Source organism: Gambusia affinis, linkage group LG06, assembly GCF_019740435.1.
Source record: "Gambusia affinis linkage group LG06, SWU_Gaff_1.0, whole genome shotgun sequence".
Classification (NCBI taxonomy): Eukaryota; Metazoa; Chordata; class Actinopteri; order Cyprinodontiformes; family Poeciliidae; genus Gambusia; species Gambusia affinis.
This window is the reverse complement of record NC_057873.1, coordinates 1368293-1384810: the sequence shown is the minus strand read 5'-3', so window position 1 is coordinate 1384810 and position 16518 is coordinate 1368293. Positions and strand designations below refer to the sequence as shown.

Sequence of the window (16518 nt, the reverse complement as noted above, 5' to 3'; positions counted from 1 at the left end):
TCCATTTTGTCTTATTTTTAAATTTTTCTTCTTTAAATTCTATTTTTATATTTTTCTACTGGAAGCGGTCATGATGAATAAAAACAGAATAAAAACAGAAGAAGAAGAAGATCCTGTTTCTGCTCCAGCTGGACCTGGATGCCTTTCAGCTTCCGGATGACTTTTAGTTTCTTTACTTCCTGTTTTTAATCTTCCTCTCTGGTAACACTTCCTGTTTGTCTTTTGTCTTTTCCTTTTTCCTGTTTTTCAATCATTTTCCCTCCTACATGACTATTTTCCATGTTCTCTTTTTTTTCTGTTTTGTGATAATTAAACTTTTTGTTTGTTTATTTTTATTTATTTTGTCTTCATTTGCTTTTTTCTTTAGTTTTTTGTTCATTTCTTCTCTCCTCCGTTCTTCAGCTGTTTCTTTTATTTTTTACTCTATCAGTTCGTTCCCAGTTTTTCTTTCGCTGTTGGTTTCCAGATTTATTCAGTTTTCTGTTTTTTCTTGCAGAAACTCAGAATTTACTGTTTTCTGTTTTTATGACACTCCTTGGCAGTAAAGCTAATAATACATGAGAATATTTTTATTCCTAGCTAAACGTTGTTAACACAACCACCGGCTGACTTGTGGTTTAGGACTGGAGCTGGTGTCCCACAGCAGTGTGTGACCAGTATCATTATTTCTTATAAGCAAAGAAATAATGAATTTTCTCTTATTTGAACCTGTTTATTCTCGGGTCATTTTTCCAGCTTCCATCCTAAAGTTTCTCACTTCCTGGTCTCTGATTCTGCTTCCTGTTTTCTCCTGATTCAGATGTTTTTCCCTCCAGCTTCCTGTCGTCTCAGCACCTGTCCTCCACCTGCCCTCCGCCTCTCCCCGTCCTGCTGTGTTTATGGCTGAGCTCGTCGCCGTGCCAACGGGAAACCATCCATCATCCTAACATGCTGAAAGTACAAAACGCTCAGAGAAAAGCCCTGACGCTGTACAGAAACAGAACCTTCTCCAGTTTGTTTTCTGTCCTGTGATCCAGATTCCCCGGTGAACCTCGTTAGCTCCGTAGTTAGCTGAGACTGTTTTTGGACTTTAGCTGCTTTTTCACTTAATTTCACATCACTGAATATTTACAGAGGAATTATTTGAGTATTTAACCCGGCGAACTCTGACCTCTCAGTGATTCAGGCTACATTCCCACCAGCCCAGTTCGGTCCCTTTAACCCGACTCCGGTCCGTCTGTCTATAAACTCCGGTCCATTTGGTGAGATGTGAACGCTAATCGGCCTGTGACCTCTGACCTCTGGTCTGGTTTGAACTAATTTGAATAATAAACTGATTGATAACTAGGATCAGTTGCTGTAATGGTTTTTATTTTCTCAAGTCAACATTTGTTGTGAACATAGATAAACAGAAAACAGATATTTACTTTCTGGTCTTTTTGTAACTGTTGAATCTTCCTCAGGTCTTCTGGAGTCGGTAAACTGACCGTCATCACATTTAATTTCACTCCACAGTCAAACTTTACTAATCAATCACAAGTTTTCAGAACAGCAGTGAAAAAAATCAGTGAACTGTAGAAAAACAATCCTCATCAGAAACAGCCAATCAGAGCCAGGAGGTGGGTCTTACTGCTGTCAGTCATCCACATGTAGGCGCTGCTCAGAGCCTCCTGCTCTCTGCTATGTTCCAGTTGCTTCTCCACTAACTTGTCATGAATGCTAGGCTAGTTAGCCACCGACGTCAACAGTTTCCTGCAGCGGTAAGTTGTTTCTCTACCACATTTAGCAGTGAGTACACGAGTTGATTGACAGCATTAAGCCCCTCCCCTTGGCTCTGATTGGTTGATTTTGGTGCGTTTCTTCAGCCGCAGCAGCTCAGGGCGGCGGTGGAGGAGCTCGATCCTTTCATCTGTCTCAAGACGACGAATTTAACCAACATGGAAGAAAGAAAACCATTTTTTAGTATTTTTGTTAAGTAGCATGCTGTCGCCTTAACAGGAACAGGGGCCCTAAATCCTGCCCTGCCCAGGGCCCCGGGCAGCCTCGGGCCAGCCCTGGTCACCCTGTTCTGAACTGGACTGGAGAAAACTTTAAAGGATCTCTAGAAACTGGCTGTTTAACTGGTTCTATGAAAATGTCTGCGCATGTGCAGGAGAGTTTGGAGTATCATACTGACCTCTAACCCGAAAGTCTCTCATGATTTAGTCACCCTAAAAACTCTTCCGGTGGTGACGTCACTCCTGTCTTGGGCTGCAGCAGTACGGCGCGTGCAAATAGAAAGAGAGAGAGAGAGAGAGAGAGAGAGAGAGAGAGCGCGGCGCGCGGACTGGACCAGGTGAACGCACGAGCCCGAACGTCCGCAGGAGGGAGGACTTGAAGACGGAAAAAGGACCGGAGAAGAAGAAGGAGGAGGAAAAACACCGCGCCTTGTTCCTCCTCCTCATACTCCTCTTCCTCCTCCGCAGCGGACTCGTTCCCCGGGAACCGACGCCTGTTGTTGGGATCAGCTGAGCGGGAAGGAAGCAGCAGCAGGCCGGAGGAAGACCGCCGGAGATGGAGAAAGAGAAAGAGAAGGCGGCAGGTAGGATGGATGGATGGAGGGATGGATGGATGGATGGATGGATGGAGGGGTGGATGGAGGGATGGATGGATGGTGCTGCAGTATCCTGCTGCTCCATCCTGATTGCAGCTGCTGGGGCTCTTAGGTGTGGTTATTATGGGATGGGGTGCAGACTGTTTGTTTTCAACCCAGAAACTGATGCAGCAGAATCTGCAGAAAGACTGGGGGGACTGGGAGGACTGGTGGAGCTGGGAGGACTGGTGGAGATGGGAGGACTGGTGGAGATGGGAGAACTGGTGGAGATGGGAGGACTGGTGGAGATGGGAGGACTGGTGGAGATGGGAGGACTGGTGGAGATGGGAGGACTGTGTGCAGACAGGTGGGCCGATGAGACAGCAGACTGGTCCAGCCTCTGGCCTCATCTGGTGTAAATCTTGTGATGAGATAAAACTCAGATTGGAATCTGAAGTGAAGTCGTCGTTTTGTTTCCGTTTTAAACCTTAGAAACTTCATTCAGGGCAGACAGACGGACGTCCTGCAGGATTTTCCCACCAAGCCTCCTGGTTTCTGGTTGGTTCTGGACAGCAGTGGTGAAAACAAACTCAGAATGATTATTATTCATATCAGTTCATAATAATAGTCATAAACAGCAGCTGCAGATCCATTATTCTTTCTAGATTAAATGATTTGTTTCTCGAAAAGCTTTTCCTTCAGGTTAAAGTGGAGCCTGTTGGTTGGGTCCATGATGGCTTCCTCGTCTCGTTTCCACCTGAGAACAGGTTTTATTTCAATATGTTTAAAACTGTCGGACGTTTTAGCTGTTTTTTTTCAACTGAATCCAAACGGTTCTTTAGTTGGTTCCCAGAAATCCGTCCTCCAGGGGACGGTGGGGACAGATTGGTGAGGAGAAGATGAAAGCGTAGCAGCAGATGACGGACGGAGCGTCGACCGACCGACCGCCGGGCCGGCAGATGGTCGGAGACCTTCCTCCTGGGACCGGAAGCGGGCGAGCCAAACTGGAAACATGGACGCAGTCAGGAACGGTTGTCATGACGTCCAGAGTCTGATTGGCTCCTGTGTTGCTTCATGTTTTTGCTTCAGGCTCAGAATCAAGCAGGTTAAACTTGTAACTGAGATCATCCAGGGCTGAGCCGTCAGCCCTGAGGCGCTCCACAGCAAGGCGGCCATCTTGACTGAGACGTTAAGTTTCTGAGTATTCTGAGACTGACAAAGGGCCTCCACAGTTTAATGCCGGGATAAAATCAGTGCAGTCAAGCTAACGTGTCGCTAATATCATCAGAAAGGGAGCAGCTGCTAATTAATCTAGTCATTTATAGAAAAACTCCATTCTCACTAAATCAAATTTAGATTCTCATGTAAAACATCAGACCTTTCACTGGTGGGCTCACTTTCGCTAATATGCTAATCTTATGCTAACAGAGAAGCTAATTTGTCCCTTGGTGCTTTTGCTAACCGTGAAAAGTGGACTTGTCTTCCTCTAAATGAACTTTTCCAGATTTCAAATCTTATTTATTCGACTGTTTTGTAAACTTTCAGTTGAATAAGATTCAACATCTGTGTTGAAGTTTTGGATATAAACTAAAGTTTTTATTCATTCTTTCTCCTCTTTTCCCCCAATGATTTTATTTCAAACAAGAACAAAATAAAACAAAGACAGTAAAGAACAAGATGTAAACATAAATATAAAATCTGCTAACGCTAAAGCACTAGACCAACGTTGCATTTAGCGGAAGCTAACATTAAAATGTTCCACTGACATGATATCTATCAGAAGCTAATGCTAAAGCGCTAACTTCAGTTTAAATTACGTTATACTTTACATGTTCGAATGTTCCTGACTAGCGCTTCAGGGTTAGCGCAGCTACTCTTTAGCTTTTTTTTTTTTTAGCTCTTTAGCTTTTTTTTTTTTTTTTTTTTTTTAGCTCTTTAGCTTTGTAGCTGTGGATCATTTCTTTCTTGTCTGTTCTGCTCACTGCGACTCATTCTGATTGGCTGATTGGTATTTGAAAACAGTAAATCTGCTGAGAGCAGAAATGAATCAAAACAGAGCTCCTCTCTGTTTCTGTCTGTTAGCGTTTAAACGTTCCAGCGGTGACATAATGAACAGGATTGATCAGTAAATAGGTCCAGTGGAAGGTTCTCCTTTTCTCCTTTGGGACCAGGACGACTCCATTAAACCGTCTGCAGACATCAGAGCCGTGAAAAGCAGAAATCAGCTCTGAGTTCTGCAGACATTCAGGCTGAAACAGATTTTTATCCTTTTCCATCCAGAAATGTTGAGCAGCAGAAGAACTCAGATATTCTTCAGACGCCCAGCAGGGTTTTTACCGTCAGAGATGTATTTTCAGCCAGAAGGAGGTTATTTTTATCCCTTTCCAGATCATTTTAGACACTTTGATGGAAGCAGGGAGTTTATTCTGGGCCCTGATTGGACCCGGCTCGGCCGTCCGGACTGCAGAGGAGACGAGATTTAAAGCTGCCATGAGTCAGCTCGCTGCTGCTCAGAGTGTTCAGTGAATCTGCAGCTGTCAGCCGACCAGAACCAGAACCAGAACCAGAACGCTGCAGGTTTGTTTGTGTTCATCAGAGAAACGCTGAATGTCTGAGGATTATTCCCACCTGCTGGATAATCCTCACATTCAAAACCTCAGAATAAGCTGTGTGACCGGCAGGGGGCGGGGCCTAAAGGGGCGGGGCCTAACGGGGCCAAACGGGGACGCGGCCGTTCCTCAGGGAACACCAGTGTGTTTGTTTACATCGGATCAGAGCCCGGTATCGACCCGCAGGTCGGTTTCACCGGACTCCAGGGAATTCTGCGATCCAGCAGAAACCTGAGACACAAACACCTGAGGCGTCCTGTCGGCGCTCCGCTGGCGGGCCGAACACGGCCAGAACCACAGACTGGATCAGAACCAGAGACTGGATCAGAAACACAGACTGGGTCAGAACCAGAGACTGGGTCAGAACCAGAGACTGGATCAGAGCCAGAGTCTGGATCAGAACCACAGACTGGATCAGAACCACAGACTGGATCAGAACCACAGACTGGATCAGAACCACAGACTGGGTCAGAACCAGAGTCTGGATCAGAACCAGACTCTGTGTCACAGAGTACATGCAGCAGAACCAGACGGATCCGGACCGGTCCGTCGTGTTCTGGTCAAACTTGCACTGTAAAAACCAAAATGTAAATGTTCTGGTGAAACACCAGCAGCTGTGAAACTTTTAGTTTCTTTCGTTGATTTTACTGTTGGAATGACGCTGGAGTCAATGTTTCACTGTAAAACTAAATGTTTTAACTTCATGGAAAAAAAACAATCAATTTTGTACAAATTAACATGAAAACAAGTCATAAAAATAATGTAAAAAGTATAAATGAGTATAAATGCTTTATGGAGTTTCCTGACATATTTTTATTGTTTATCACTGTCAGATATAGAAATATTTTTTACAGTTATTGGGAGAATTCACACAAAATCAACAGATTCTTTTGTTCTGATGCAAATTTTCTACAAAAAAACATTAATTATAACTGATGCTAACTCCGACCTGCAGGGGGCAGTATGTCTTATTTCAACTGGATGGATGGATGATGGATGGATGGATGATGGATGGATGGATGTTTATCCTTCAGTAATAAATGTACTTTCTACTCTGTTGGTTATGTTTAGTCTCTGGTCCAGTTTTAGTTCAGAACCAGTTCAGAACCGTCTTTCTGGTTCTCTGAGGCAGGATCTTGTCCGTCTCGCTCTGATGTTTCCGGATCGCTGATGTATCTTTGTACTGGAACAACTGTTACCGGGTCGAGTTGATTGAAAGGCAGCACAGCCTTAACGTCCCGATCTGATCTGACCCGATCTTACCAGATCTGACCCAATCCGACCCAATCCGATCTAACCCGACCCGATCCGACCCGACCCGACCTGATCTGACTATACAGACGGCGCTTCGGAGCAGAGATCCGTCACATCCTGACTTCAACTTCAGAATCAACATTTATTTATTTTTATTTGCTAAAATCAATATTTACAACTTTAAGTGGAGACATAAAAGTTTAAATCTCTTTAAAAAAAAATAATTTCTGAGGTTGAGATCTGGGAACTTTCTACTGAACGGTTTGGTCCATTCAGTCTGACCCAGTTCCTCCTCTGGTCCGGTTCTCCAGGATCCAGTTCAGATATGACCTCTGACCTCCTGCCGAGTTCATCACAGAAACTTCAGGGTTTGTGTTACTGTGAAATGTGTTTCTCTGTTTTCAGTGCTGATCCACTAAAAGTTACACTGTCAAAAATCAACAGTAATAATTAAGGTTCTTTAACCTGTTGTAGAAAAACATGGAGGTTCATCACTTTCACCACGTCACTCATTCAGTTGTGAATTTCAGGTTCAAACATTTAGTTAACAGCTGATATACAAAATTACAAGCTAACTTTATTTTTCTAACTAAAAGCTGTGTTTTATGAACTGCAGTATGAACCGCGGTGAGTTGCTGCCAACACTGTTGCTGTAGATCCATTGCTCAACGGCGGTATTGCCTTGAAAACATTCATTCAATGTTTTAACTCACAAAAACACTTTGAAGAAAAACATGGGGGAAAAAAAAGCTAAATACTTAGCCCACTAGCTAAATATTTAGTTTGTAAACCAAATATTTAACTTGTAGCTAAATATTTAGCCCCAAGCTAAATAGCTTACAAACTATTTAGATTAGTTTGTAAGCTAAACACTTAGTTTAAAATGGTGACATTTGTAAAGTTGGTTGTTTTGGTTGTTTGGTTGTTTTGGTTGTTTGGTTGTTTTGGTCGTTTTGGTTGTTTTGGTTGTTTTGGTTGTTTTGGTTGTTTGGTTGTTTGGTTGTTTTGGTCGTTTGGTTGTTTCGGTTGTTTTGGTTGTTTGGTTGTTTTGGTTGTTTGGTTGTTTTGGTCGTTTTGGTTGTTTGGTTGTTTGGTTGTTTTGGTCGTTTTGGTTGTTTTGGTTGTTTGGTTGTTTGGTTGTTTTGGTCGTTTGGTCGTTTGGTTGTTTCGGTTGTTTTGGTTGTTTGGTTGTTTTGGTTGTTTTGGTCGTTTGGTTGTTTGATTGTTTTGGTCGTTTGGTTGTTTCGGTTGTTTTGGTTGTTTGGTTGTTTTGGTTGTTTGGTTGTTTGGTTGTTTGGTTGTTTGGTTGTTTTGGTCGTTTGGTCGTTTGGTTGTTTCAGTTGTTTTGGTTGTTTTGGTCGTTTGGTTGTTTTGGTCGTTTGGTTGTTTGATTGTTTTGGTTGTTTGGTTGTTTGGTTGTTTTGGTCGTTTGGTTGTTTTGGTCGTTTGGTTGTTTCAGTTGTTTTGGTTGTTTGGTTGTTTCAGTTGTTTTGGTTGTTTGGTTGTTTTGGTCGTTTGGTTGTTTTGGTTGTTTGGTTGTTTGATTGTTTTGGTTGTTTGGTTGTTTGGTTGTTTTGGTCGTTTGATTGTTTTGGTTGTTTTGGTCGTTTGGTTGTTTGATTGTTTTGGTTGTTTTGGTCGTTTGGTTGTTTGATTGTTTTGGTTGTTTTGGTCGTTTGGTTGTTTGGTCGTTTGGTTGTTTGATTGTTTTGGTTGTTTTGGTCGTTTGGTTGTTTGATTGTTTTGGTTGTTTTGGTTGTTTGGTTGTTTGATTGTTTTGGTTGTTTTGGTCGTTTGATTGTTTTGGTTGTTTGGTTGTTTGATTGTTTTGGTTGTTTTGGTCGTTTGGTTGTTTCGGTTCTTTCAGTCGGTTGGTACTGGAGGCATCACTGAGTTTTTGGATCCAGAGGAGAAAGAAAAATGTCTACAATTAGGAAATTCTGGTGGACTTCATCAGAATGGTTTCCAGATGTTTCTGTTCTATAAATATTCGGTTCTTGTCAGGATGGATCAGGGGTCCAGAATCGCAGCAGCTTTGGAACAAACAGATGAACGTTTTCCTCCGTTGTGACCTGAAGTTCTGCTGAGTCTTTGCTGCGTTTCCTCCCCTCCACCAGCATGTGGGACATAAAGAGCAGGAGGCGCTGAGCTCAGCAGGTCCAGGCTGCGTCCATCACTGCCAGCTGCTGGCAGCTCTCCTCATTATGGAGTTAAGCTGTTAGAGAAAACCAACTCAGAGCTGACTGATGGAGGAGTTTATCTGTTTACCATCGATTCAAACCTCAGAGCTTCAGCGACAGTGAAGAGCTGACGACGCCTTTTATCCCACAGATGTTTGTTCAGAGGAGCAGGTGCTTCACGGCTGCAGAGAAAAATATTTATAGATTTACATCATCAGAGTTGTTATATTAAAGGGATAAAGGATAAAGGATAAAGTCTTATTTTTTAAATCAATTCAACAATAATTTCTGACATTGCAATTCTCCCCTCCACTGGTGGGTCTGTGCCTTACCAGAGGCACAAAACTGAACATTTTGTAAGTACAAACCTGAAATATTAGGTTTGTACTAAAATGTTAAATTGTTTGAAATTTGTTCTGATGATTTTGTTATTGAAATTCCTCTGAGAAAATCAATGTTAGCTTGTAAAGCTAACAGGCTAGCAAGCTAATACACAGCAGGTTTTCAGGATTCAATGTTTATTCTATAATTCTCAGCATAAACAATTAAAATTCACAATTTAGGTTATTTATAATAATCTAATAGTGCAGCTAATTTTTAATTCTGTGCTTTAGCTACCTTGGAAAACATTAGCATACTTAGCCTCCCTAAATACATTTTCCAGATAAATTTGAACTCTTTTGTAGCTAAAGTTATGTTTAAAGTTAATTTTAACAGTTAATCTTATATATAATTGAAATTGTCTGGAAATGTGAATATAAAATTTACCATCAATAATTTAAAAAGTTCACCATATAGTTCTGCATCACTTACAAACCTTAATTGTGAAAATAATGTTCATATTTGTAGTTGGGAACAGTTTTCCAAATCCTTCCAGAACATTCCTCCTCATGATTTTCACACCAGAACCGTTTCAACAGGAAACTTGTCAAATCTTCTAAATCAACAGAAAACCTTCAGACAGACGAACCGCAGCAGAGTAAATAAAGTGTTCAGATTCATATAGAGAGGCTAATGTTTCACTAATGCCTCTTAATGCTTCAGATAGGGAATATCACCGACTGTCCTAATAGAGTCCATTAGTGAGAAGAACATCCATCCATAATGCTGCTTTTCTTCTGGGTGGAGACAATGGGCCTGACTCAGCAGTTTAGCTCCATTAGCTTAGTTTGTCATATTAATGTAAAAATTTGTCTCTGTGAAGCACAAAGTGACTAAATAAAGTTTCAGCAGCAGCAGCAGCAGTCGGTCTGACTGTCTGGACCCGGTAGTGCAGGAACAACCGAGAACAGCCTCGTTTCCCCGGAACCAGGCCGAGCCGACGCTTCCTCCCACAGACGGACTTTATGAGGCCAGGAAGCGAACAGAACGGCGTCTCTGGATAAACTCATCAGCACAAAGTGCTGACGGACTCTGGAAACGCTAAATTAGCTGCTGCGCTTTCATTTATTCTCCTGACAAACACATCCTGGTCCACAGGACAAAATACTTGGACTATATTTTATAAACGCTAAACTTTAGACCAGATTTAAATGATAGTATGGAAAATACATCTTTCTTTCTTCAATTCTTTCCTTTTTTCCTTCCTTCCTTTCTTTCTTTCCTTCCTTCCTCCTTTCTTTCTTTCATTCTTTCTTTCTTTCTTTCCTTCCTTCCTTTCTTTCTTCCTGCTGCTCATTTCTGCCATAAAATCATAGTGAATGTTTTTATTTTATACGTTTTTATGTCATAAACATTAATATTTTATTTGAATGTAATCAAATGATCAAAGGTTGGAATATTTACAGTGGTGTTCTATGTCCAGTTTGAAATATCCATTTTTTTCCTGGTTTATTGTTTTTATTCGTTCGTTGATAAAACAGCGTGATGAGTTGTGTTGTGTCGAGTCCAGCTGGGATATGGAAGTGATGATGTCATCAAACCCAAAAACCCAGATAAAAAGCAGAAATTGAAGCTCTTAGTTCAGGTCGACTCATTTCACTGAGAAGTTTCCTCCAGTTCCTAAAAACTCCTAAAAACTGTTGGATAACCGATGGATCAGCCAATCATGTCGCAGCATTTCGATGCCTGTAGTCGGATCTGGATCAGCTACAGACTGATGGAGCCTCAGCAGTCACCGGCCCTTTAAGAGCGTCGCCATGGAGACAGTGTGTGTCAGAGGCAGAGAGAGGCGGTCAGAGAGCGAGCGACGCTAACCTTAAAGAGAGGAGAGACGGAGTCACAAGAGCTTCTCCATAATTTATGATCCGGTTCTGGGAATGATCAAAACCTGGAGGGCGACCCGCCGGTTACTGGAACGCTGCAGCAGAACCAAACCGACCGACCGACTGACTGATCGAATCACTGACTGACTGAATCACTGAATCACTGAATCACTGACTGAATCACTGAATCACTGAATCACTGAATCACTGAATCACTGACTGACTGACTGTCCATCCGTCTCCACCCTAAAAGTCCAGCTGAAGACCCATCAGTACTGCTTTCCATACTGTTAAGCAGTACAAGGTTAGTAACAAGACACAAATTATTTTTTTATTTTTTTATTTATTTTTTTGGGGGGGGGGGTTGTGAAGTATCCCCCGCCCCCCACCCCACCAAAAAAAACAAAAAAAGTGTCCTCCTTTTCAGAAACCCAAATCTGGTCACCCTAGTTTTTTCAAAATAAGAGCTTAAATGTAAACATGTAACTCTGAAGTATTCGGAACAGAAACTTTGACCCAGACGTTAAACTTTATTGAACTGAATATTTGCAAACAAGAATTTATCTGGAAATTTTAGCTAGCTAGCTAAAGCTAAAGAAAAACTAGCTTCACGATTAGCAGAATGTGCCAACGACCCATCACACCCTTCTTATGGTTCAGTGTTCTAGTAACCAGAATTTTCTCCAGCTGATTGAAAGCTGCCCCCCTTCGCCCCCCACACCTGCACACTGCCAGTCAGCAGGCTGAAAAAGGCTGCTGAGCTGTTCTCTCACTTGCAGGAGTGACACATTTAACTGTTTGGGAACATTTAACAGTGGGGAGACTAAAGAAGCTCAACGGGCCTCCAGGAGGAGCTGGAGGGCGTTGCTATGGCAACAGTTTCCCTCCTGGACCGGCGTCCCCTCTGATAGGTGGAAGAGACAAAAGATAGAAATAAATTCAGCTTCACTTCTTTCATCAGATTGTTTCTGATTGAGTTTTTCTGCATCTAATTTGATAAATTTATAAATATAATTCTGCTCATTTTCAAAATAAACCTTATGTTTATTTTTAAACAATGTTCTGGTTCTGGAGTGAAGAAGTCCAGAGAAAATCTGGAGAATTGCTGATCAGAACCAGCAGAAACAGAAGCTTTCCCCATCGTGCCTCCTCTGGATGCAGCAGAGTGTCCTTCACTTCTGCTCCTCTTCCTCCCTGTCACGCCCTGATGCCGCCGCCGCCGCGCGCCCCCTGCTGGCCGCACCGGGAACTCACTGCAGCAGCAACACGAGGCTGCAGTAACACAAACAGCAGAACAAAGACAGCGGAGTGTTTGAGCAGCTGCTGCTCACCTGCAGCTGAGGAGGAGGAGGAGGACGAAGAGCCGGATGGAAAATGTTTTTCATGTGAGCCGAGCCGTCTCTGGTTTCATCCAGAACCTCGTTATCGGGTCAGAGTTCAGAAAATAATCCACAGGTTATTTACTGAACCTGCCGCTCCACATCTGTATGAACTTCACATCGACATAAAATGTCAGAATCTGTACCATAAAATATTTAATACATGAATACAGTCCTGCTGCGTTACGCCCTGCTTCTCACATTACTCAGAAATATGGAATCAAACTAATATAAGTTCAATATTATTAGTTCAGGGCTGCAACAAACAATAATTTTAGTAATCGATCATTCTGACACATAACTTAAACCTTTTTGTGCAATACTTGAAATACACTAATGATGCAAATAAACAAATAATTCATTTCCTTTTTCAAGAAAATCAAAATGTATTTGTTTAAAATGCAACAGCAGCATTCCTTCAGTGGAGCTAAAACTATCCGTCAAAATTAGAACATATTTACAGACAAAATGTTTTTATCTTAAATACAAAATGTTTATATTTATTGTTCAGTTTTTGCCTTTTTACTACTGTTTTTAACAAATGGTATTTATTTATTTATTATAACAATTAATTAGTTACTAAATTAGTCTATGATTATTATTTCCAGCCTATTAAAGTTTAGTTACATAAAATCTACAGGAATATTGTTCAATAATTAAAATATTTAATAAATATAAAATGTTTGTATATTATACACTCCTCCTTTGTTATGCCCTGTTTCTCAAATTATTCAGAGGTATTCAGAATAAAACGACAATTTCATTTAAATGCACATTAATAAACATTTCTGTAAAAATCCAGAAATAGTCAAAATGTTATTTTTCATCCCTGCAACACTGAAAACAAACAAATGTGAGACAATATTTAAATGACTGACCTTCACAAATTAACAATAAAAACAAAACCACAAAACTACAACACCATCATAAAGGTTGTATATATTAGTTTATGGCAGCAACAAACTATTTTAGTAATTGATTATTCTAATGATTAATCACGTAAAACTGCATTCTGCATAGTTTTAATTTATTTTACATTAAAAAAGATGCAAATAAAAAAAATATTTAAATGTTAGTTTCCTGAATGTTGAGCAGCTCTAAAGTAAAACTTGTGAAATTATTTAAACAGTTTTCAGAATCAAACAGGTCTGAAGCCTCTGAGCAGCTTTTCGCTTGTTTCTTCTGGCGATGCACGATATATTGGGACTAACATCGGTATCGGACGATGTTTGAGACATATCGATAATAAAACTGGGTCGAGATATACGACTGATGTTTATTTCTATCTTTTAGCTGTTTGTGTTTCAGGAATGGGTTGGTCATCTGGCGTTAGCGTTGGACAAGATGGCTGAATAACTTATCTTGATATAAGTGATTCATATCAGTTGAAATTGGTAATTATTGATTAGTTTGTTCTTTTAAATATCTGAAATCCTGTGACACATGTGGCGTGTGCTTTCCTTTTTATCCAGTTTTCTTTCCACATTTTTAAGCAGTTTTGAGGAAACCTGAAACTGCTACTGCGCAAGTTACTGAGCAGGTTGTTGCAAGGCAACCAAAGACTCAGACACAAGACACCGCTGCCCCCTGCTGGTGTCCTGTTGCTCTTTGCTGCCCCCTGCTGGTGTCCTGTTGCTCTTTGCTGCCCCCTGCTGGTGTCCTGTTGCTCTTTGCTGTCCCCTGCTGGTGTCCTGTTCCTCTTTGCTGCCCCCTGCTGGTTTCCAGTTGCTCTCTGCTGCCCCCTGCTGGTGTCCAGTGTCCTGTTGCTGCCTTCTCTGTGTCCAGCATTAATTTTAGAAGGTCAGATTTAGCAGCCTGATCAGAACCATTGAGGTGTTTGGTGTTTTTACACGCCGTAACCCGAGCCGCAGTAACCTGAGCCTCTTCCTGGGATTCGGTCCGACCCAGTACAGCCCAGCACAACCCAGTCCAGCCCAGTTTGTGGGCTTCACAGTCCCATGTGTAAGTTTCCCTCTGTTTATTGAGAGGCGTCCATCCTGAACGGACCAGACGGGTCGGGTCGGTGCACCATGACCCGGTACTGCAGCCTGTTCCGACGCCTGCTGCTGAGGAAGAGTAAAGAGGAAGAGGATGATGAGGAGAAGGGTCATGTCCACAAGGAGAGCAGTCAGCAGGGTGAGTCCGTCAGAGACGGGTCGGTTCGCCTCGGACCTGAAATAAACGCTCCACAGCTGGGATGAACCAGAACCAGGTCAGGTACAGACAGAGAGCTTCCAGAACCATCTGGGTCAACGCGCTCGGTGCAAACAAAGTCCGAACAGCCGAAGCTGATCCAGATGTTGGGAGCCGTTTGAGGCTTTGAGCACCTGGGTGCATCGCTACTGCAGGTCTGATGCAAAACAACCCGATGCAAAAGAAGAAAAGCAAATCAACAGCAGAGTGTGTGTGTGTGTGTAGGTGTGTGTTTAGATGTCTGTGTGTGTGTGTTTAGATGTCTGTGTGTGTGTGCAGGTGTGTGTTTAGATGTCTCTGTGTGTGCAGGTGTGTGTGCGTGTGTGTGTGTGTGTTTAGATGTGTGTGTGTGTGTGCGTGTGTAGGTGTGTGTTTAGATGTCTATGTGTGTAGGTGTGAACCAGGTTTTTATATCCTTGTGGGGACCTATCTCTGTCTACAATGGCGGTTGTGGGGACCACTGCTGCTTGTGGGGACATTTTCTTGGTCCCCATGAGGGGAAAAGCTGTTTTCAGTTGGGGGTTAGGGTAAAGGTTCAGAGTGCCTGGCTAAAGCTCTAACAGGTGTCTTCTTTTGTTATTATTATTATTATTATTATTATTATTATTATTATTATTATTATTATTATTATTATTATTATTATTATTATTATTATGCCATTTTCCATCAAAAACACAAAATGTTGAAGGAAACAACAAAAACAAAACTAATACAGAAATAGGCACTAAACAATAATTACATTTTGTTTATAACAAGCATAAATGCAACAAAAACCAAAAATTTTATTTTAATTTCACTTTTAACATGACAACCTTTAGTGACATTATTTGTTGGTGTATTTATTATTTTCTTCTTAATAATTGTTTCTTGCTAAATTAAAATACAAAAAAATAATATTTCTAATCTAAATTGTAAAAAAAACAATTTTATCATTATTTTGCGCTTTTCATTGTTTTTTTCCTCCTTTCTTAAATAATTATGTGTAAAATAAGACAAAAGGAAGCAAGATGGTCACAAGTTTGTACTTCTGCTTGTTTCTTTATCACACATATAGTTTCTAAATATGTAAGACGGCGTTTCATTCTGAATATGTTTGAAATGAGGCAAATGGAACTAATAATATAAATTTTTCTTTTGGTTCCATTTACATTTTCATACTTATCATAAAAACTAATATTTAGTTTAATATTCTTTAAGGTATGTTTATGTCTGTTTTTCAGAATTATCTGCTTTACTAAGCCTGATCTGGATTCTTTTTTTGTTGAAAGCATTAACAGAAATAGCATTTTTAGGCAAAACGTTTCATAAGAGTGTGAATTTGTCTCTAAAAATGTGCAGTGTAGTAGATGCTGTAGTTCAGCAGCTCCTCTTCTTCCTCCTCTTCCTCCTTGCCTCCCGTCAGAGGCTTTTGGATTATAAATATCTGCGTCTGATTTGCTCTCAGGGTCCCACTCCTCTCATGTCACACATATCTCTTTACATATAAACAGACGTCCAATGAGACGGAGTAGAAACTCGCGACTCAGGAAATGTTCCTGCGTTATTATTAAACTGGAATCGTCGGAGTCTAGGTTTCCACTGGAAACTAAAAGCAGAGACGTTAATCTGCAGCTTGTGATTTTCACTTACAGCTTTAGCTCCTTTAACTCCCCTGATTAATCATGCATTGCTTGCACCACAAATAAACATAATGGATGATCAAACATGCACCATGCAGCTGAACTCTGACCTTTCAAGGTGACCTTCATCAAGGAGTTTTCTTGGACTTTTGTTGCTTTTATCTCAGTTTCAGTCCTTCTACCCCATTGTTGTCAGGAATGTTTTTATTTTATTTTAGCCATTTTATTCCACCTAAACAAAAACATTTTTACCTCAGAACAGTGACACCTCAGCAAAACACCCATTTTAAATTGGAACCATTAGCTTCTGTTGCTGTTAGCCTGTCACAAGACACAACTAGATCTGTTTTCTTTATCTTAATTCATGAAAAAGTGGCTGGAATGATGCTGGCTCCAACAAGGTGATTCCCAGATAGCCGTTAGCTGCAAAGGGATTTGCTAACCTTGAGTTTGATCCATTTTAACTCATGGAGTAAATTCAATCTCATTTTTCTATTTAGTCATTTATTCAAAAGAGAAAATATCTGTT

General features: G+C 41.1%; 1 protein-coding gene across 3 annotated transcripts in view; it reads left to right on the top strand.

Moving 5' to 3' along the window:
• The first annotated feature begins 2372 nt into the window (after nucleotides 1–2372).
• Nucleotides 2373–16518, top strand: part of LOC122832758 (fibroblast growth factor 12-like) — a 34556-nt gene continuing 20410 nt past the window's right edge. Inside the window, exon 1 of one of the 3 annotated variants that reach the window (XM_044119822.1) lies at nucleotides 2373–2560. In XM_044119822.1, the coding sequence (XP_043975757.1) occupies nucleotides 2533–2560 (28 nt within the window). In that variant the 5' untranslated portion in view covers nucleotides 2373–2532. Of the gene's footprint in view, nucleotides 2561–14085; nucleotides 14314–14368; nucleotides 14390–16518 lie in introns of those variants that run through there. The other 2 variants (XM_044119821.1, XM_044119823.1) reach the window with 2 other exon arrangements.